The 21,891-nt window shown below is 46.1% G+C and overlaps 1 protein-coding gene across 1 annotated transcript in view; it reads left to right on the top strand.

Annotated features, from left to right (window-relative positions):
* LOC110490361 (protein PHTF2) overlaps nucleotides 1–21,891 on the top strand; it is a 112,697-nt gene extending 90,806 nt beyond the window's left edge. Inside the window, 12 exon segments of the mRNA XM_090213404.1 lie at nucleotides 2,223–2,393; nucleotides 4,594–4,807; nucleotides 8,559–8,735; nucleotides 11,012–11,233; nucleotides 11,746–11,871; nucleotides 12,294–12,566; nucleotides 12,710–12,841; nucleotides 15,395–15,487; nucleotides 15,634–15,789; nucleotides 18,185–18,280; nucleotides 19,090–19,215; nucleotides 19,430–21,891. Of these exon segments, the coding sequence (XP_090069530.1) occupies nucleotides 2,223–2,393; nucleotides 4,594–4,807; nucleotides 8,559–8,735; nucleotides 11,012–11,233; nucleotides 11,746–11,871; nucleotides 12,294–12,566; nucleotides 12,710–12,841; nucleotides 15,395–15,487; nucleotides 15,634–15,789; nucleotides 18,185–18,280; nucleotides 19,090–19,215; nucleotides 19,430–19,450 (1,807 nt within the window). The 3' untranslated portion in view covers nucleotides 19,451–21,891.

The raw sequence follows: 21,891 nt of genomic DNA, 5'->3' as shown, positions 1-21,891 counted from the left end.
TTGGATTCAGGTCTGGGGAACGGGCGGGCCAGTCCATAGCATCAATGCCTTCCTCTTGCAGGAACTGCTGACACACTCCAGCCACATGAGGTCTAGCATTGTTTTGCATTAGGAGGAACCCAGGGCCAAACGCACCAGCATATGGTCTCACAAGGGGTCTGAGGATCTCATCTCGGTACCTAATGGCAGTCAGGTTACCTCTGGCGAGCACATGGAGGGCTGTGCGGCCCCCCAAAGAAATGCCACCCCACACCATGACTGATCCACCGCCAAACCGGTCATGCTGGAGGATGTTGCAGGCAGCAGAACGTTCTCCACATCTGTTACATGTGCTCAGTGTGAACCTGCTTTCATCTGTGAAGAGCACAGGGCGCCAGTGGCGAATTTGCCAAACTTGGTGTTTTCTGGCAAATGCCAAATGTCCTGCACGGTGTTGGGCTGTAAGCACAACCCCCACCTGTGGACGTCGGTGACTGGAGACTCTCACCTTGGGAAATGGTGTCCAAACAGCCTGATCTAAACGGGCTGTTAGCTGAGCTGTCAGCCAGACAGTTGATACCGTCCTCTTCTTGTAGGAGTAGATGAACCATTCAAGCAGATCTCTCTATCTTCACGTTGTCGATGATGATGGCTCTCCAAGTCTAATCCCAGTAAATCCAATACTAGTCATATCTCCAGTTATTGTTTATTGTGAGAACACAGTCCAATCTACCGCATTACTATCAACATTAGTCTCTCTGGCAGCTGGATATTAGTCTCTCTGGCAGCTGGATATTAGTCTCTCTGGCAGCTGGATATTAGTCTCTCTGGCAGCTGGATATTAGTCTCTCTGGCAGCTGGATATTAGTCGCTCTGGCAGCTGGATATTAGTCGCTCTGGCAGCTGGATATTAGTCTCTCTGGCAGCTGGATATTAGTCGCTCTGGCAGCTGGATATTAGTCGCTCTGGCAGCTGGATATTAGTCGCTCTGGCAGCTGGATATTAGTCTCTCTGGCAGCTGGATATTAGTCTCTCTGGCAGCTGGATATTAGTCTCTCTGGCAGCTGGATATTAGTCAATGTTTTTGCTTCGATCATTCCTGACCATACCTGATGTAGTAGACACCTCTGCCAGTGAACCAACCATACCTGATGTAGTAGACACCTCTGCCATTGAACCAACCATACCTGATGTAGTAGACACCTCTGCCAGTGAACCAACCATACCTGATGTAGTAGACACCGCTGTCAGTGAACCAACTATACCTGATGTAGTAGACACCTCTGCCAGTGAACCAACCATACCTGATGTAGTAGACACCGCTGCCAGTGAACCAACCATACCTGATGTAGTAGACACCGCTGTCAGTGAACCAACCATACCTGATGTAGTAGACACCTCTGTCAGTGAACCAACCATACCTGATGTAGTAGACACCTCTGTCAGTGAACCAACCATACCTGATGTAGTAGACACCTCTGTCAGTGAACCAACCATACCTGATGTAGTAGACACCTCTGCCAGTGAACCAACCATACCTGATGTAGTAGACACCTCTGCCAGTGAACCAACCATACCTGATGTAGTAGACACCGCTGCCAGAGAACCAACCATACCTGATGTAGTAGACACCGCTGCCAGTGAACCAACCATACCTGATGTAGTAGACACCGCTGTCAGTGAACCAACCATACCTGATGTAGTAGACACCTCTGTCAGTGAACCAACCATACCTGATGTAGTAGACACCGCTGTCAGTGAACCAACCATACCTGATGTAGTAGACACCTCTGTCAGTGAACCAACCATACCTGATGTAGTAGACACCGCTGTCAGTGAACCAACCATACCTGATGTAGTAGACACCTCTGTCAGTGAACCAACCATACCTGATGTAGTAGACACCTCTGTCAGTGAACCAACCATACCTGATGTAGTAGACACCTCTGCCAGTGAACCAACCATACCTGATGTAGTAGACACCTCTGTCAGTGAACCAACCATACCTGATGTAGTAGACACCTCTGCCAGTGAACCAACCATACCTGATGTAGTAGACACCGCTGCCAGTGAACCAACCGTTTTCATTCATTTTCTATCTTCCTTCTTGTGATTTTAAAAATAAATAAATGGAAAAGGGTATTATTTTAATGATTTATTTTCTTCAATCACAACAACAGTGATTTGTGTCTGGACCTCTCTCTCTCTCTCTAAGTCCTCTTTCTTATTGATCTGGACCAAAGGCGTCTAAGGAAGGCAGCTCACTTGGATGTACATAGGGAAGGAGATGGCTCTAGCACCACTGATAACACCCGGGAGGGCGGCCCACACTGCCACGGTGCCGCCACCGGCTCACCTTACAGCCTGTGCATCGCTCTCTTCAGAGATTTCTGGCATGATATCTGTAAAGCGCGGTGTGTATTTTTCCCTCCCGTGAGGTTACTAAAGAACCCTCTCTCTCTCTCTGGTATAGCTGCAACATCCCTTGGATTCCACCCGGATTCTGATTCTGATCAATAATAAATATCCCTTTCTATTGTATGAGAGAACGGAGTCCTGTACACTACCATTCAAATGTTTGAGGTCACTTAGAAATGTCCTTGTTTTTGAAAGAAAAGCACTTTTTTTTGTCCATTAAAATAACATCAAATTGATCAGAAATACAGTGTAGACATTGTTCATGTTGTAAATGACTATTGTAGATGGAAACGGCAGATTTTTAATGGAATATCTACATAGGCGTACAGAGTCCCATTATCAGCAACCCTCACTCCTGTGTTCCAATGGCACGTTGTGTTAGCTAATCCAAGTTTATCATTTTAAAAGGCTAACTGATTAGAAAACCTATTTGCATTTATGTTAGCACAGCTGAAAACTGTTGTCTGATTAAAGAAGCAATAAAACTGGCCTTCTTTAGACTAGTTGAGTATCTGGAGCATCAGCATTTGTGGGTTCGATTACAGGCTCAAAATGACCAGAAACAAAGAACTTTCTTCTGAATCTCGTCAGTCTATTCTTGTTCTGAGAAATGAAGGCTATTCCGTGCGGGAAATTGCCAAGAAACTGAATATCTCGTACAATGCTGCGTACTACTCCCTTCACAGAACAGCGCAAACTGGCCCTAACCAGAATAGAAAGAAGAGTGGGAGGCCCCAGTGCACAACTGAGCAAGAGGACAAGTACATTAGTTTCTAGTTTGAGAAAGAGATGCCTCACAAGTCCTCAACTAGCAGCTTCATTAAATAGTACCCGCAAAACACCAGTCTCAACGTCAACAGAGAAGAGGCGACTCCGGGATGCTGGCCTTCTAGGCAGAGTTCCTCTGTCCAGTCTCAACGTCAACAGTGAAGAGGCGACTCCGGGATGCTGGCCTTCTAGGCAGAGTTGCAAAGAAAAATCTGTATCTCAGACTGGCCAATAAAAATAAAATATTAAGATGGGCAAAATAACACAGATACTGCACAGAGGATCTCTGCCTAGAAGGCCAGCATCTCGGAGTCGCCTCTTCACTGTTGACGTTGAAGCTGCCAGTTGAGGACTTGTGAGGCGTCTGTTTCTTGAACTAGACACTCTAATGTAATAACAACAACATAATCAATCAAGACCCCCAAAATCAACTTTAACCCTACAGGAACACAGGAGTTATGGTTGCTGATAATGGGACTCTGTACACCTATGTAGATATTCCATTAAAAATCTGCCGTTTCCAGCTACAATAGTCATTTACAACAGTAACAATGTCTACACTGTATTTCTGATCAATTTAATGTTATTTTAATGGACAAAAAAAAAACTGCTTTTCTTTCAATAACAAGGACATTTCTAAATGACCTCAAACATTTGAACGGTTAGTGTACATAGTAAATATATGTTTCTGAAAATCATTCTTCCCACTATATGATAAACATTATCTGGTAAGATAATTATTTGGCTGAGATAAGACGTTATTAAACAGTGATATTTTAACTGGAGACACACACACACAGAGAGGAGATACATATTCAAATGCTTTTCCCCACGTCAGTTTGATTATTAACTTGTCTCCACGGGTTTCTCAACGGGACAACAGTATGTTGAAAGGAGAGGTCTGTCTTCCATCTTTGTTATCATTTTTCTGTGTGTGGAAAAAAGGGATTTTGCAGCTTTTGTTTTGTTGTTGTTGTTGCCAACGTTACGGCTCGTTCCAACTATTTAAGCTATGGCCAAGAGAAGCACGGAGCAAACGATGTCGAAGCATAAACATCAGTAAAGGCTTTATAGTTGTTAAAAGGGATCCCCGGGGACGTTTTTTGAGTCTTTCAATCTAGAAACAGTATTAAAAATCCAACCTTTTCACACCAGAAATCTAATGGTCACTGACAGTCATCCCAATCCCCTAATCCTATTCAAATCAACTCTATTTGAATTCTGCTTAGTAGCACCAGTAACCCATCCCATTTAGAACTTAGTTTCTCTACTCCCTTGCCATGGCTTCAATTAGTACCAACTTGATCCAAGTGATTCTGTCCTGTTCTGATTTCTGCATGCTGGATGGACTTGGGACTGTCTGCCTGTCCCGTCTCTCCACCTCTACCGCCTCCCCCCTTTAACCTCCCCCTCCATCTCTCCCCTCAGGTCGAAGAAGTCCAAGCTGTCCATAGACAAGTCCACAGAGACAGATAATGGCTATGTGTCTCTGGACGGGAGGATAACCTGTAAGAGTAGTGAGGAGGGGCTACAGCTCCATGATGGAGGGTCTCACCACTGTGACCTGCTGCTGAGGTCAGACGAGACGTGTTGGGCCGCACCCCCGCCTCTCAACACACTGCTGCTGCCCCCCGTCGCCAAGGTAAACAACAAGGTAACAGACACATTTATACACACACACACCACCACGCAACACACTGCTACTTCCCCCCCATCACCAAGGTAAACAACAAGGTAACAGACACATTTATACACACACACACACACACACACCACCACCACGCAACACACTGCTACTGCCCCCCGTCACCAAGGTAAATCACATACACTTGGTTAGCAGATGTTATTGTGAGTGTAGCGAAATGGTTGTGATTTTAGATCTGACAGTGCAGCAGTATCTAACAGGTAATATCTAACAATTCCTCAACAAAACCTAATATCTAACAATTCCACAACAAAACCTAATATCTAACAATTCCACAACAAAACCTAATATCTAACAATTCCAAACCAAAACCTAATATCTAACAATTCCACAATAAAACCTAATATCTAACAATTCCACAACAAAACCTAATATCTAACAATTCCACAACAAAACCTAATATCTAAAAATTCCACAACAAAACCTGATATCTAACAGATTCCATAAGAAAACCTAATACACACAATCTAGTAAAGGAATGAGATAATAGTATATAAATAAATGGATGAGCAGTGACAGAACGGCTAAGATGCAATAGATGGTAAAGAATAGATAGTGAAGAATACAGTATATACATATGAGATGAGTAATGCGAGATGTGTAAACATTATTAAAGTGACATTATTAAAGTGACAAGTGTTCCATTTATTAAAGTGGCCAATGATATCGAGTCTGTATGTAGAGCAGCAGCCTCTCTGTGCTAGTGATGGCTGTTTAACAATCTGATGGCCTTGAGATAGAAGCTGTTTTTCAGTCTCTCGGTCCCAGCTTTGATGCACCTGTATTGACCTCACCTTCTGGATGATAGCGGGGTGAACAGGCAGTGGCTCGGGTGGTTGTTGTCCTTGATGATCTTTTTTGCCTTCCTGTGAAATCGGGTTTTGTAGGTGTCCTGGGGGGCAGGTAGTTTGCCCCCGGTGATGCGTTGTGCAGACCTCACTACCCTCTGGAGAGCCCTGCGTTTGTGGGCGGTGCAGACCTCACTACCCTCTGGAGAGCCCTGCGTTTGTGGGCAGTGCAGACCTCACTACCCTCTGGAGAGCCCTGCGTTTGTGGGCGGTGCAGACCTCACCACCCTCTGGAGAGCCCTGCGTTTGTGGGCGGTGCAGACCTCACTACCCTCTGGAGAGCCCTGCGTTTGTGGGTGGTGCAGACCTCACCACCCTCTGGAGAGCCCTGCGTTTGTGGGCGGTGCAGACCTCACTACCCTCTGGAGAGCCCTGCGTTTGTGGGCGGTGCAGATGCCGTACCAGACTTTCCACCTTCTCCACTGCTGTCCCGTCGATGTGGATAGGGTGGTGCTCCCTTTGCTGTTTCCTGAAGTCCACGATCATCTCTTTTGTTTTGCTGACATTGAGAGAGAGGTTATTTTCCTGACACCACACTCCGAGGGCCCTCACCTCCTCCTTGTAGGCCATCTCGTCATTGTTGGTAATCAAGCCTACCACTGTAGGCGTGCATGGCCTCGCAGTCATGGGTGAACAGGGAGTACAGGAGAGGGCTCAGAAAGCACCGTTGTGGGGCCTCAGTGTTGAGGATCAGCGGAGTGGAGATGTTGTTTCCTACCTTCACCACCTGGGGGCGGCCAGTCAGGAAGTCCAGTACCCAGTTGCACAGGGCGGGGTCGAGACTCAGGGTCTCAAGCTTAAGGACGAGTTTGGAGGGTACTATGGTGTTGAATGCTGAGCTGTAGTCAATAAACAGCATTCCTACAAAAGTATTCCTCTTGTCCAGATGGGATAGGGCAGTGTGCAGTGTGATGGCGATTGCATTGTCCGTGGACCTATTGGGGCGGTAAGCGTAAACACACCAGCCAGCTGGTCTGCGCATGCTCTGAGGAGGCGGTAAGGGATGCCGTCTGGGCAGGCAGCCTTGCGAGGGTTAACACATTTAAATGTTTTACTCACGTCGGCCACGGAGAAGGAGAGCCCACAGTCTTTGGTAGCGGGCTGTGTCGGTGGCTCTGTATTGTCCTCAAAGCGCGCAAAGAAGTTGTTTAATTTGTCTGGAAGCAAGATGTCGATGTCCGCGACGGGGCTGGTTTTCTTTTTGTAATCCATGATTGTCTGTAGACCCTGCCTCATACGTCTCGTGTTTGAGCCGTTGAATTGCGATTCCACTTTGTCTCCATACTGACGCTTTGCTTGTTTGATTGCCTTACGGAGGGAATAACTACACTGTTTGTATTGGCCGTGTTTCCAGTTGCCTTGCCATGATAAAATGCGGGGGTACGTGCTTTCAGCAGCGAATGCTGCCATCAATCCACGGTTTCTGGTTTGGGAAAGTTTCAGTCACAGTGGGTACAACATCTCCTATACACTTCCTTATAAACTCGCTCACCGAGTCAGCGTATACTTCAATGTTATTGTCTGAGGCTACCCGGAACATATCCCAGTCCACGTGATCGAAGCAATCTTGAAGCTTGGAATCCAATTGGTCAGACCAGCGTTGGATAGACCTAAGCACGGGCACTTCCTGTTTTAGTTTCTGCCTATAGGAGGGGAGCAACAAGATGGAGTCATGGTCAGATTTGCCAAAAGGAGGACAGGGCCTTGTACGCATTGCAGAAGTTAGAGTAGCAATGGTCGAGCGTGTTACTCGCTCATGTGCTGCAATCGATATGCTGATAGAGTTTAGGTAGCCTTGTTCTCAAATTAGCTTTGTTAAAATCCACAGCTACAATAAATGCAGCCTCAGGATATATGGTTTCCAGTTTGCATAAAGTCCAGTGAAGTTCCCTGATGGGCGTCGTGGTATCCGTTTGCGGGGGGGATATACACGGCTGTGACGATAACCGAGGAGAGTTCTCTTGGGAGATAATACGGTCGGCATTCGATTGTGAGGAATTCTAAGTCAGGGGAACAAAAGGACTTGAGTTCTTGTATGTTGATACAATTACACCATGAGTCGTTAATCATGAAACACACACCCCCGCCCTTCTTCTTACCGGAGAGCTGTTGATTCCTGTCGGCGCGATGCACTGAAAATACCGTTTGCTGTACGGACAGCTAGCCATGTTTTCTTGAAACATGAAGAGCATGTTACAATCCCGGATATCTCTTTGGAAAGCAACTCTTGCCCTGATCTCGTCTTCTTCGTTAACTAGGGACCGGACATTAGCGAGTAATGTACTCGGAAGCGTTGGGTGGTGTGTGCGCATCCGAAGCCTCACTAGAAGACCGCTCCGGCACCCTCTCCTCTGACGGCGTTGCTTTGGGTCGGCCTCTGGAATCAGTTCAAATGCCCTGGGAGGTGCAGACAAAGGATCCGCTTTGGGAAAGTCGTATTCCTGGTCGTAGTGCCGGTTGTGCTGGTAAGTTGACGTCTCTCTGATATCCAATAGTTCTTCCCGGCTGTATGTAATAACACTTAAGGTTTTCTGGGCTAACAATGTAAGAAATAATACATAAAAAAAAAAAAAAATACTGCACAGTTTCCTAGGGACTAAAAGCGAAACTGCCATCTCTATCGGCGCCATCTTGCTGAGGTAAACAACAAGGTAACACACACACCACCACCACACAACACACTGCTACTGCTCTCCGTCAGCAGGTAAACAAGGTAGCTAATACACACACACACACGCACCTGTCCTGAAACAGGTGAGTTTAACCATGTATAAACAGACTATACACTTGCTAGTCTGTAGTCTGAAAGTAGGAATCTGTCCAATCTGTCTTCCTCCCAGGAGACCCAGAGCCGTGGTGTGGGTGTGGAGAACATGTCTGATGAGGCGTCTAGTGAGGAGGATCCTGAAGCGTCCTACACCGCCATCCGTAGGGGCGTAGAGCGCGTCAGCAGCGACTGCACGCTGCGCAACAGGAAACCACATCACTACAAGAAACACTACGCCATCAACACTGAGGTGGGTGACCTCCACACTACCCAGGTTGGTCACACTCACACAGAGACATGCACAGCGACACACACATACATACAGTACATACATACACTTACATACAGTACATACTGTACATCATACACACACACACTTACATACAGTACATACTGTACATCATACACACACACTTACATACAGTACATACATACACACACACTTGCATACACACACACACACACACTTACACACTTACATACATACATACATACATACATACATACATACATACATACATACATACATACATACATACATACAGTGGGGCAAAAAAGTATTTAGTCAGCCACCAATTGTGCAAGTTCTCCCACTTAAAAAGATGAGAGGCCTGTAATTTTCATAATAGGTACACTTCAACTATGACTATAAAAAAATCCAGAAAATCACATTGTGGGATTTTTAAGGAATTTATTTGCAAATTATGGGGGAAAATAAGTATTTGGTCACCTACAAACAAGCAAGATTTCTGGCTCTCACAGACCTGTAACTTCTTCTTTAAGAGGCTCCTCTGTCCTCCACTCGTTACCTGTATTAATGGCACCTGTTTGAACTTGTTATCAGTATAAAAGACACCTGTCCACAACCTCAAACAGTCACAGAGAGCTGGGACCAAAGTAACAAAGCCTACCATGAGTAACACACTACGTCGCCAGGGACTCAAATCCTGCAGTGCCAGACGTGTCCCCCTGCTTAAGCCAGTACATGTTCAGGCCCGTCTGAAGTTTGCTAGAGAGCATTTGGATGATCCAGAAGAAGATTGGGAGAATGTCATATGGTCAGATGAAACCAAAATATAACTTTTTGGTAAAAACTCATCTCATCGTGTTTGGAGTACAAAGAATGCTGAGTTGCATCCAAAGAACACCATACCTACTGTGAAGCATGGGGGTGGAAACATCATGCTTTGGGGCTGTTTTTCTGCAAAGGGACCAGGACGACTGATCCGTGTAAAGGAAAGAATGAATGGGGCCATGTATCGTGAGATTTTGAGTGAAAACCTCCTTCCATCAGCAAGGGCATTGAAGATGAAACGTGGCTGGGTCTTTCAGCATGACAATGATCCCAAACACACCGCCCGGGCAACGAAGGAGTGGCTTCGTAAGAAGCATTTCAAGGTCCTGGAGTGGCCTAGCCAGTCTCCAGATCTCAACCCCATAGAAAGTCTTTGGAGGGAGTTGAAAGTCCCTGTTGCCCAGCAACAGCCCCAAAACATCACTGCTCTAGAGGAGATCTGCATGGAGGAATGGGACAAAATACCAGCAACAGTGTGCAACTTTGCTTGACATCATGGGTAAATCAAAAGAAATCAGCCAAGACCTCAGATAAAACATTGTAGACTTCCACAAATCTGGTTCATCCTTGGGAGCAATTTCCAAAAGCCTGAAGGCACCACGTTCATCTGTACAAACAATAGTACGCAAGTATAAACATCATGGGACCACACAGCCATCATACCGCTCAGGAAGGAGACGCGTTCTGTCTCCTAGAGATGAACGTACTTTGGTGCGAAAAGTGCAAATCAATCCCAGAACAACAGCAAAGGACCTTGTGAAGATGCTGGAGGAAACAGGTACAAAAGTATATATATCCACAGTAAAAACGAGTCCTATATCGACATAACCTGAAACGCCACTCAGCAAGGAAGAAGCCACTGCTCCAAAACCGCTATAAAAAAAGCCAGACTACAGTTTGCAACTGCACATGGGGACAAAGATCGTACTTTTTGAGAAAAAGCATGTTCGAGCAAGGAGGCCTACAAACCTGACTCAGTTACACCAGCTCTGTCAGGAGGAATGGGCCAACATTCACCCAACTTATTGTGGGAAGCTTGTGGAAGGCTACCCGAAACGTTTGACCCATGTTAAACAATTTAAAGGCAATGCTACCAAATAATAATTGAGTGTATGTAAACTTCTGACCCACTGGGAATGTGAAATAAAAGCTGAAATAAATAATTCTCTCTACTGATATTCTGACATTTCACATTCTTACAATAAAGTGGTGATCCTAACTGACCTAAGACAGGGAATTTTTACTAAGATTAAATGTCAGGAATTGTGAATAACTGAGTTTAAATGTATTTGGCTAAGGTGTATGTAAACTTCCGACTTCAACTGTACACACACACACACATACAGTTCATAGACACGCTCTCAACGTGTGGGTACACTTAGCTACATCACACACACACACATTTCCACCCCCTACACACACACACACTCACCCCCCCCCCCTCTCTCTAGGAGACTCCTAAGTCCGGTACCAGCTGTAGTTCTCGGTGCTCCAGCCTGCGGACCCAGGACTCAGAGAGCACCAGACACGAGTCAGAGACAGAGGACCTGCTGTGGGAGGACTTCCTGCACTGTGCTGAGTGTCGCTCCTCATGCACCAGCGAGACAGAGGGAGAGGGAGCTGCAGTCTGCCCTGCTACCAAGAAGGAGTACAGAGATGACCCCTTTCACCAGGTGGGTTAGAGGTCAAAGGTTAGGAGTTAGGGTTAGACGTGTGATGTTAGGGTTTGACAGAGGGAGAGGGAGCTGCAGTCTGCCCTGCTACCAAGGAGTACAGAGATGACCCCTTTCACCAGGTGGGTTAGAGGTCAAAGGTTAGGAGTTAGGGTTAGACGTGTGATGTTAGGGTTTACCAGAGGGAGAGGGAGCTGCAGTCTGCCTTGCTACCAAGGAGAACAGAGATGACCCTTTCACCCTGTTTATCAGGGGTTAGAGATCAAAGGTCAAAGGTTAGAGAAGGAGGGGGTAAGTGTGGGACTGAGCTTGCAATAAAATGCTGGCAACATTAATGAAGAGGTTTTGGTGGTAGCATGAATGTTCCTATTTATCTGTTTTTGTTGTCACTGTGTGTTCTGACGTAACCGTGGTAACCGTGGTCATATTGACCTTGTCGATGAGGATGATCAGCCTCAAACCCTCAGCGTGTAACAGTAGTTGTTGTGTTGATCTAGTTGTGTCCTCTACAGGGTCATACGTGGCTACACAGCACCAACCCAGGTCTGGAGCGGGTCAGTGCCATCGTCTGGGAGGGGAACGACTGTAAGAAGGCTGACATGTCTGTCCTGGAGATCAGCGGTATGATCATGAACAGGGTGAGTAACAGCCAGGGCCTTGATACTGTTGTCAGGGATGACATCTGGTGTGGCCTGTAACACTTTACAATGGAAGACCGGGAACAGACCTCCATCAGCCACCTGGGAGAGTTTTCTCAACTAGAATGTTAATGAATGCAGATTGGACTCCATGATATTGGAAGGCACTTATATATGTATATATTATAGATACCACGTTTCTCTCAGATCACTTTACATTCTCTATAACTCTATAACCGATGACATGAAAGAGAGAAATAATGCCTGTCTCTCTCCTGTCTCTTTATCTCTTTCCCTCCATCTATCTCTCCTGTCTCTCCTCCCTTCTCCCTCCCTCCCGTCTCTCCATCTCTTGTCTCCCCCCCCTCTCTCCACCCCTCTCCATCTCTCCCTCCCGTCTCTCCATCTCTACCTTCCTCCAGGTCAACCTGTACACCCCAGGTATTGGCTACCAGGTCTTTGGTAACCTGGTGTCAGTGACTCTGGGCCTGACGCCCTTCGCCTACAGGCTGTCTCAGTACAAGGACCTGGAACAGCTGACGCAGCTCTCAGCCAATGAGCTCATCTCTGTGGCGTTCGGCTCCTCCTCCGACGTCATGGTGATCACCATGGTAACGCTCAGCTTCATGGTGCGCGTCTGTCTCATCTGGCTCTTCTTCTTCCTGCTCAGCGTGGCCGAGAGGACATACAAACAGGTGTGTGTGTGTTTTCCAGGTTCTTTCATCTTAATTACAGATCAATATTGACCATTGATTGTTACATGAAGACATTCTGAAGACGTTTTATTTCTAAAGGTCTTATCACTTACACGTGTGTGTGTGTGTGTTGGACCTGACAGAGGCTGCTATTCGCCAAGCTGTTTGGTCACCTGACGTCGGCACGGCGAGCCAGGAAGTCGGAGGTGCCTCACTTCCGTCTGAAGAAAGTCCAGAACATTAAGATGTGGCTCTCTCTGCGCTCATATCTCAAGGTGTGTTCTATGTTCTCCAACTGGTTGTTGTTTCATCATGCCTACCTGAACCTCCCCTCTGTATCCATGAGATGTGTTGTTGTTCCATCATGCCTACCTGAACCTCCCCTCTGTGTCCATGAGGAGATGTGTTGTTCCATCATGCCTACCTGAACCTCCCCTCTGTGTCCATGAGGAGATGTGTTGTTCCATCATGCCTACCTGAACCTCCCCTCTGTGTCTATGAGGGGATGTGTTGTTCCATCATGTCTACCTGAACCTCCCCTCTGTGTCCATGAGGAGATGTGTTGTTCCATCATGCCTACCTGAACCTCCCCTCTGTGTCTATGAGGGGATGTGTTGTTCCATCATGTCTACCTGAACCTCCCCTCTGTGTCTATGAGATGTGTTGTTCCATCATGCCTACCTGAACCTCCCCTCTGTGTCTATGAGGAGATGTGTTGTTCCATCATGTCTACCTGAACCTCCCCTCTGTGTCTATGAGGAGATGTGTTGCTCCATCATGTCTACCTGAACCTCCCCTCTGTGTCTATGAGATGTGTTGTTCCATCATGCCTACCTGAACCTCCCCTCTGTGTCTATGAGATGTGTTGTTCCATCATGTCTACCTGAACCTCCCCTCTGTGTCTATGAGGGGATGTGTTGTTCCATCATGTCTACCTGAACCTCCCCTCTGTGTCTATGAGGGGATGTGTTGTTCCATCATGCCTACCTGAACCTCCCCTCTGTGTCTATGAGGGGATGTGTTGTTCCATCATGCCTACCTGAACCTCCCCTCTGTGTCTATGAGGGGATGTGTTGTTCCATCATGTCTACCTGAACCTCCCCTCTGTGTCTATGAGATGTGTTGTTCCATCATGTCTACCTGAACCTCCCCTCTGTGTCTATGAGATGTGTTGTTGCTCCATCATGCCTACCTGAACCTCCCCTCTGTGTCTATGAGGGGATGTGTTGTTCCATCATGCCTACCTGAACCTCCCCTCTGTGTCTATGAGATGTGTTGTTGCTCCATCATGCCTACCTGAACCTCCCCTCTGTGTCCATGAGGAGATGTGTTGTTCCATCATGCCTACCTGAACCTCCCCTCTGTGTCTATGAGATGTGTTGTTGCTCCATCATGCCTACCTGAACCTCCCCTCTGTGTCTATGAGGGGATGTGTTGTTCCATCATGCCTACCTGAACCTCCCCTCTGTGTCTATGAGGGGATGTGTTGTTCCATCATGTCTACCTGAACCTCCCCTCTGTGTCTATGAGATGTGTTGTTCCATCATGCCTACCTGAACCTCCCCTCTGTGTCTATGAGGAGATGTGTTGTTCCATCATGTCTACCTGAACCTCCCCTCTGTGTCTATGAGGAGATGTGTTGCTCCATCATGTCTACCTGAACCTCCCCTCTGTGTCTATGAGATGTGTTGTTCCATCATGCCTACCTGAACCTCCCCTCTGTGTCTATGAGATGTGTTGTTCCATCATGTCTACCTGAACCTCCCCTCTGTGTCTATGAGGGGATGTGTTGTTCCATCATGTCTACCTGAACCTCCCCTCTGTGTCTATGAGGGGATGTGTTGTTCCATCATGCCTACCTGAACCTCCCCTCTGTGTCTATGAGGGGATGTGTTGTTCCATCATGCCTACCTGAACCTCCCCTCTGTGTCTATGAGGGGATGTGTTGTTCCATCATGTCTACCTGAACCTCCCCTCTGTGTCTATGAGATGTGTTGTTCCATCATGTCTACCTGAACCTCCCCTCTGTGTCTATGAGATGTGTTGTTGCTCCATCATGCCTACCTGAACCTCCCCTCTGTGTCTATGAGGGGATGTGTTGTTCCATCATGCCTACCTGAACCTCCCCTCTGTGTCTATGAGATGTGTTGTTGCTCCATCATGCCTACCTGAACCTCCCCTCTGTGTCCATGAGGAGATGTGTTGTTCCATCATGCCTACCTGAACCTCCCCTCTGTGTCTATGAGATGTGTTGTTGCTCCATCATGCCTACCTGAACCTCCCCTCTGTGTCTATGAGGGGATGTGTTGTTCCATCATGCCTACCTGAACCTCCCCTCTGTGTCCATGAGGAGATGTGTTGTTCCATCATGCCTACCTGAACCTCCCCTCTGTGTCTATGAGATGTGTTGTTCCATCATGCCTACCTGAACCTCCCCTCTGTGTCCATGAGATGTGTTGTTCCATCATGCCTACCTGAACCTCCCCTCTGTGTCCATGAGATGTGTTGTTCCATCATGCCTACCTGAACCTCCCCTCTGTGTCTATGAGATGTGTTGTTCCATCATGCCTACCTGAACCTCCCCTCTGTGTCTGAGGAGATGTGTTGTTCCATCATGCCTACCTGAACCTCCCCTCTGTGTCCATGAGATGTGTTGTTCCATCATGTCTACCTGAACCTCCCCTCTGTGTCCATGAGGAGATGTGTTGTTGTTCCATCATGCCTACCTGAACCTCCCCTCTGTGTCCATGAGGAGATGTGTTGTGTGCGATAGACGTGAGTGGATAAGTGTGTTTGTCCAACTAAAGTATTTAAAATGTGCGTTGCAGAGAAGGGGTCCTCAGCGGTCGGTGGATGTGATCGTGTCCTCTGCCTTCCTCCTCACCCTCTCCGTAGTCTTCATCTGCTGTGCACAGGTCAGCGTGAGTCACCATTCTCAGCCTGCTACAGTCCCTGTCTGTTATGCTCTAATTCAGTTGGTAACGGTGTGAATGCTGTTTCACCTGTTATTCTGTCTGTTTGAGTGGGACGAGCATTAAAACAAGCTCTTCTCTCCTCCTCCCTGTAGTTGCTCCATATCCACCACACCTTCCTGGAGTGTCACTATAACTGGGAGCTGGTTATCTGGTGTTCCTCTCTGTCTCTCTTCCTGCTCCGTTTTGTTACCCTGGGCTCAGAGACCAGCAAGAAGTACAGCAACACCTCCATCTTACTGACAGAACAGGTAGACAGGCTCAGAGACCAACACCTCCATCTTACTGACAGAACAGGTAGACAGGCTCAGAGACCAGCAACACCTCCATCTTACTGACAGAACAGGTAGACAGGCTCAGAGACCAGCAAGAAGTACAGCAACACCTCCATCTTACTGACAGAACAGGTAGACAGGCTCAGAGACCAACACCTCCATCTTACTGACAGAACAGGTAGACAGGCTCAGAGACCAGCAAGAAGTACAGCAGCACCTCCATCTTACTGACAGAACAGGTAGACAGGCTCAGAGACCAGCAAGAAGTACAGCAGCACCTACATCTTACTAACAGAACAGGTAGACAGGCTCAGAGACCAACACCTCCATCTTACTGACAGAACAGGTAGACAGGCTCAGAGACCAGCAACACCTCCATCTTACTGACAGAACAAGCAGACAGGCTCAGAGACCAGCAAGAAGTACAGCAACACCTCCATCTTACTGACAGAACAGGTAGACAGGCTCAGAGACCAGCAACACCTCCATCTTACTAACAGAACAGGTAGACAGGCTCAGAGACCAACACCTCCATCTTACTGACAGAACAGGTAGACAGGCTCAGAGACCAGCAAGAAGTACAGCAACACCTCCATCTTACTGACAGAACAGGTAGACAGGCTCAGAGACCAGCAAGAAGTACAGCAACACCTCCATCTTACTGACAGAACAGGTAGACAGGCTCAGAGACCAACACCTCCATCTTACTGACAGAACAAGCAGACAGGCTCAGAGACCAGCAAGAAGTACAGCAACACCTCCATCTTACTGACAGAACAGGTAGACAGGCTCAGAGACCAACACCTCCATCTTACTGACAGAACAGGTAGACAGGCTCAGAGACCAACACCTCCATCTTACTGACAGAACAGGTAGACAGGCTCAGAGATCAGCAACACCTCCATCTTACTGACAGAACAGGTAGACAGGCTCAGAGACCAACACCTCCATCTTACTGACAGAACAGGTAGACAGGCTCAGAGACCAGCAAGAAGTACAGCAACACCTCCATCTTACTGACAGAACAGGTAGACAGGCTCAGAGACCAACACCTCCATCTTACTGACAGAACAGGTAGACAGGCTCAGAGATCAGCAACACCTCCATCTTACTGACAGAACAGGTAGACAGGCATGGAGGGAGGTACACACGCAACTGGTATCGTTATAGCAAGACTTTGGAAGTTCGCCAATTAATACGGGGGAAGAACTAGCAGATGTACCACACTTGCTAACTTGTGTAGTTACATAGGAACACACATTTTAAGTGACAAAAGGTTAATCTATGTTTAATGTTATATTGTTTTTGTGCACCTCTGAGTGATGTTCTATCGTCTCCCTGGGTCATTTCATGTTTTCATGTGTATCTGAGTTATTGGCGTTCAAGCAGGCCGGTAAAAGTAGCACCGTGATAAAGTCGCTCTCACTACACTGGAAGTTAATAGGAATATGACTTTTAGATCGCGAAAACATCTATCATACATGTCAGATTTCAATACTGGCCTATGTTTTAACTTGGGAGGATGTCTTCTCTAGAATGAGCCATTGATCATATTTTTTGCTATATTTCTACCTTGAGAAATGTGTAATTTAATGCAGGGTCTAGTATATTTGTCTGCCTCTTTAATCCAGGGTGCATTGCATGGCAGAGATAGAAGATATTATAACGCCCCAACCAGTAGACCGTCGACCAATCGCGTTCACGTTGTCATGCTGCGTAACCCGGTTGCTAAGCTAATCGCGCGTTTTGTCGAGAACGTACCTATTCTCCACGATTCCAAATGTATTGATATTACAGATGGCAAGTTAATTATCTCACATCTTGGAAAATATTTGTAATGTTGTACTTATTGTTGACGAAATTCGTGCTGATTTCGGGGTTTTGAGATAGAGCCCAGTAGACTCATTCACTCCGTGAAGGAGAGCGCTCCTTGTCCCAGAATCACCCAGAATGCATCGCATTGACATAGCACAGGCAACGTTTCCCATCTCCTCAAAAGTATATCTGCCGTTGCGAATGTTAGACTCCATCTGCAGATTAAACATGGTGAGATTGTGGGCGAGTTTAAAGCTAAATGGCTACTTTACATGCTGATATTGTCTTTGGTATTATTGTGTGTTTGCTTGCTATATAGCCAGCCCATTATAGAGCATTGCATTGTGGATCTTGTAGTCAACTTGAGCTGCAACAGATTTCCACAACTACTTTCCATTATGCCACCAACCTTATTATAACGCCAAAATGAAACATTGATTCACAATAATATTCTCACATAGTAGTGTTATTTAACACTGTAAATGAAAGGAATGAGTGGTTTGGGGAGGATATTTCCTTTAAGGCTCAACTTCTATTGACTAGCTGTTTTCACCAGATTAATCTGTACCTGAAGATGGAGAAGAAACCAAACAAGAAGGAGGATTTGACATTGGTCAACAACGTACTGAAGCTGGCCACCAAGCTATTGAAGGTACGGCAAACTCCATCTCTATTTGTTCTCTCTCTCTTTCTCATCTTATCTCCATTATTAATCTCTCCCCCTCCCTCCATCTCTATTTGTTCTCTCTCTCTTTCTCATCTTATCTCCATTATTAATCTCCCCCCCTCCCTCCATCTCTATTTGTTCTCTCTCTCTTTCTCATTTTATCTCCATTATTAATCTCTCCCCCTCCCTCCATCTCTATTTGTTCTCTCTCTCTTTCTCATCTTACCTCCATTATTAATCTCTCCCCCTCCCTCCATCTCTATTTGTTCTCTCTCTCTTTCTCATCTTATCTCCATTATTAATCTCTCCCCCTCCCTCCATCTCTATTTGTTCTCTCTCTCTTTCTCATTTTATCTCCATTATTAATCTCTCCCCCTCCCTCCATCTCTATTTGTTCTCTCTCTCTTTCTCATCTTATCTCCATTATTAATCTCTCCCCCTCCCTCCATCTCTATTTGTTCTCTCTCTCTTTCTCATCTTATCTCCATTATTAATCTCTCCCCCTCCCTCATCTCTATTTGTTCTCTCTCTCTTTCTCATCTTATCTCCATTATTAATCTCTCCCCCTCCCTCCATCTCTATTTGTTCTCTCTCTCTTTCTCATCTTATCTCCATTATTAATCTCTCCCCCTCCCTCCATCTCTATTTGTTCTCTCTCTCTTTCTCATCTTATCTCCATTATTAATCTCTCCCCCTCCCTCCATCTCCACCCCCCCCCCTCTATTTCTCCCCCTCCCTCCATCTCCACCCTCCCCCCTCCATTTCTCCCCCTCCTACCTCCTCTCACTCCCCAGGAGTTGGATGCTCCGTTCAGGCTGTATGGTCTGACGATGAACCCTCTGCTCTACAACATCACCCAGGTGGTCATCCTGTCTGCTGTGTCTGGGGTCATCAGTGACCTACTGGGCTTCAACCTGAAGGTAACACATGGGAGTGTGTGTGTGTGTGTGTGTGTGTGTGTGTGTGTGTGTGTGTGTGTGTGTGTGTGTGTGTGTGTGTGTGTGTGTGTGTGTGTGTGTGTGTGTGTGGTACTAGTACTTATACACTAGTTTATTTGAAATGAAATGGAGTTGATTTGTTGAGTGTGTAGACATCAGTATGAAGGAAGAACTTACCACACCTTTCTGTCCTCAGCTCTGGAAGATCAAATCATGACAGTAAGCTGATCAGGTCACAGCTGGCTCTGGAAGATGTGATACATTCTCTCACCACACAGGGGCGCTGTTGTCCTTTCGCTCACGGACTGACTGGGCTTCCCTGTATCTATGGTCTGACGGACAAACAGCCCCATTCTCAGAGTTCATAACGGAGTGCTTACATTTCACTTGTGCAATTCAAGATATATTTATTTTACCCTTTCAGTATTTTTTATTTTGTTGTTGTTGGAAAAAGTTACAAAATGTTATTTTAATTAAGCTATACAGGTTTTGTGTTCTCAGAGGGACGGGATCAAAACACAGCAAGATGACAATTCAGTTAAAAAGGTAAAAGAGTTCCATCCCTTCAGACTAGTAAGGACAATGTGCATTATAATGCAGCTGTTTAGTTTGTTGACTGTGACACACAAACGCAGTCATTTCACTGTGAGAACTGCAACGAGTTGTTGTTTCCGATCGTAGACGGACTGTAATAATCATCATGTGTTTTAAAGCCTACATACACACAAACAGGTTGTACTTTCTGGTCAATTCAATGTAGGCTTTTTTTGTTGTTGCTTTTGACGACAACAACAGTACACCAAAGTTCAGAATAGACGAACAATGTTTCTGTGTGTTTGGCATTTCTAATGATAAGCTAAGTGACGGCTGTAGTGGAGAGATAGAGGCAGGATAAAACACAACACATCACTCAAATGATTGGTGAGAAAATAGGTGAGGTACTGTACTGGCTAGATGGGAGGTACTGTACTGTATTGGCTAGATGGGAGGTACTGTACTGTATTGGCTAGATGGGAGGTACTGTACTGGCTGGATGGGAGGTAATGTACTGTACCGGCTAGATGGGAGGTACTGTACTCTATTGGCTAGAAGAGGTACTGTACTGTATTGCCTAGATGGGAGGTACTGTACTGCCTAGATGGGAGGTACTGTACTGGCTAGATGGGAGGTACTGTACTGGCTAGATGGGAGGTACTGTACTGGCTGGATGGGAGGTACTGTACTGGCTGGATGGGAGGTACTATACTGGCTAGATGGGGTGTACTGTACTGTATTGGCTAGACGGGAGGTACTGTACTGGCTGGATGGGAGGTACTATACTGGCTAGATGGGTGGACTGTACTGTACTGGCTAGATGGGAGGTACTGTATTGGCTAGAAGGGATGTACTGTACTGTACTGGGTGGATGGGATGTACTGTACTGGCTAGATGGGAGGTACTGTACTGTATTGGCTAGAAGGGATGTACAGTACTATACTGGGTGGATGGGAGGTACTGTACTGGGTGGATGGGAATATGTAAACCTAGCCAACATATCTGGGTTAGTATTCTGTATGTCAAATTGAGACATCCAGGCCCGCTAGCCCAAACTAAACGATGTGTGACTGAACATGGGTAACTAAGTTACTCGTATAATGATCATTTTGGGGGGGTGCTTATGTTTGTCCTGGTACACACTTGTACAAGTCTGTAATGAAAATGTGTTTCTTACATACTGAGACCCTGAGGGAGTGGGGTCGCGACCTTTTATGGTGATACCATTCAGTATTGGCTTCTGTACTCCCAACCCTATTTTGAAAAACCAGACGCAGTGACGTGTGCAGTCTGGCTGAAATACTGCTATTCAGGCCTGTGAGCCGTCATCACAACCTCGTCAACATGTTGCTTTTTCTCGCCCTCCTTCCCTTGTTTCCTGTTTTACGTTGCATGGTTTTCTCACGGAGCATTTGAGTTGTTTCAGTGGTTAGACTGTATTTCAAGCAATAACTCGTAGCTCAACACACAACGTGTTTGTATTATAGTTGGAACAAAGAGGTCCCAGGTCTTAGTCGCTGTTCACACAGTCGATGTTCGTCGCTACAGTTCGGAATGCCTGAAAAGGTGCCCTTTAAAGTAGTGTATAGAAACAATGTTACATGTTTCAATGTCACACACAAACCATTGTAGTTGTTATTGCTTGGTACTTGTTGGCGTGGCTCAGTCTGTGTGAAGATGACCAAAGTGCTTTTTATTTGCTGGATAAAGCTGTATTATTAACACAAAATAACTGTTTGGGTTTCATATTATTGGAAATGCTTTAAGAAAACATGGTGTTGCCTCATCTTTTCCTTTGTTGTTGTTGTTCCTCGTGTTTTGTGGTTGCGAGAGAAAAGACAGTCACTTGAGTCTGAAAAATGTCTTTAGAAAATGACTCTGAACCTGTCTGCCATCCTGATCCCTAGTGCACCAGAGCCCTGGTCTAAAGTAGTGCACTACGTAGGGAATAGGGTGACATTTCTGACGCACACTTGTTTTTGCGTTGTGATTCCGTTTTCAAAAGGAAGTCTGCATATTTATGTTGAAGAGAAGAAAAACTACTTTTAGTGAGCTGGTCTGTTTCCTCAGTTCTACGTGTTTATAAGGAAAATAAAAATGGACATTGTTGTGTCACTCATTCAA

Source organism: Oncorhynchus mykiss, chromosome 21 (assembly GCF_057628025.1).
Source record: "Oncorhynchus mykiss isolate SJ-2025 chromosome 21, ASM5762802v1, whole genome shotgun sequence".
Lineage (NCBI taxonomy): Eukaryota > Metazoa > Chordata > Actinopteri > Salmoniformes > Salmonidae > Oncorhynchus > Oncorhynchus mykiss.
The sequence above is the reverse complement of the archived record's forward strand: the minus strand, read 5'-3'. Positions and strand labels throughout refer to the sequence as shown.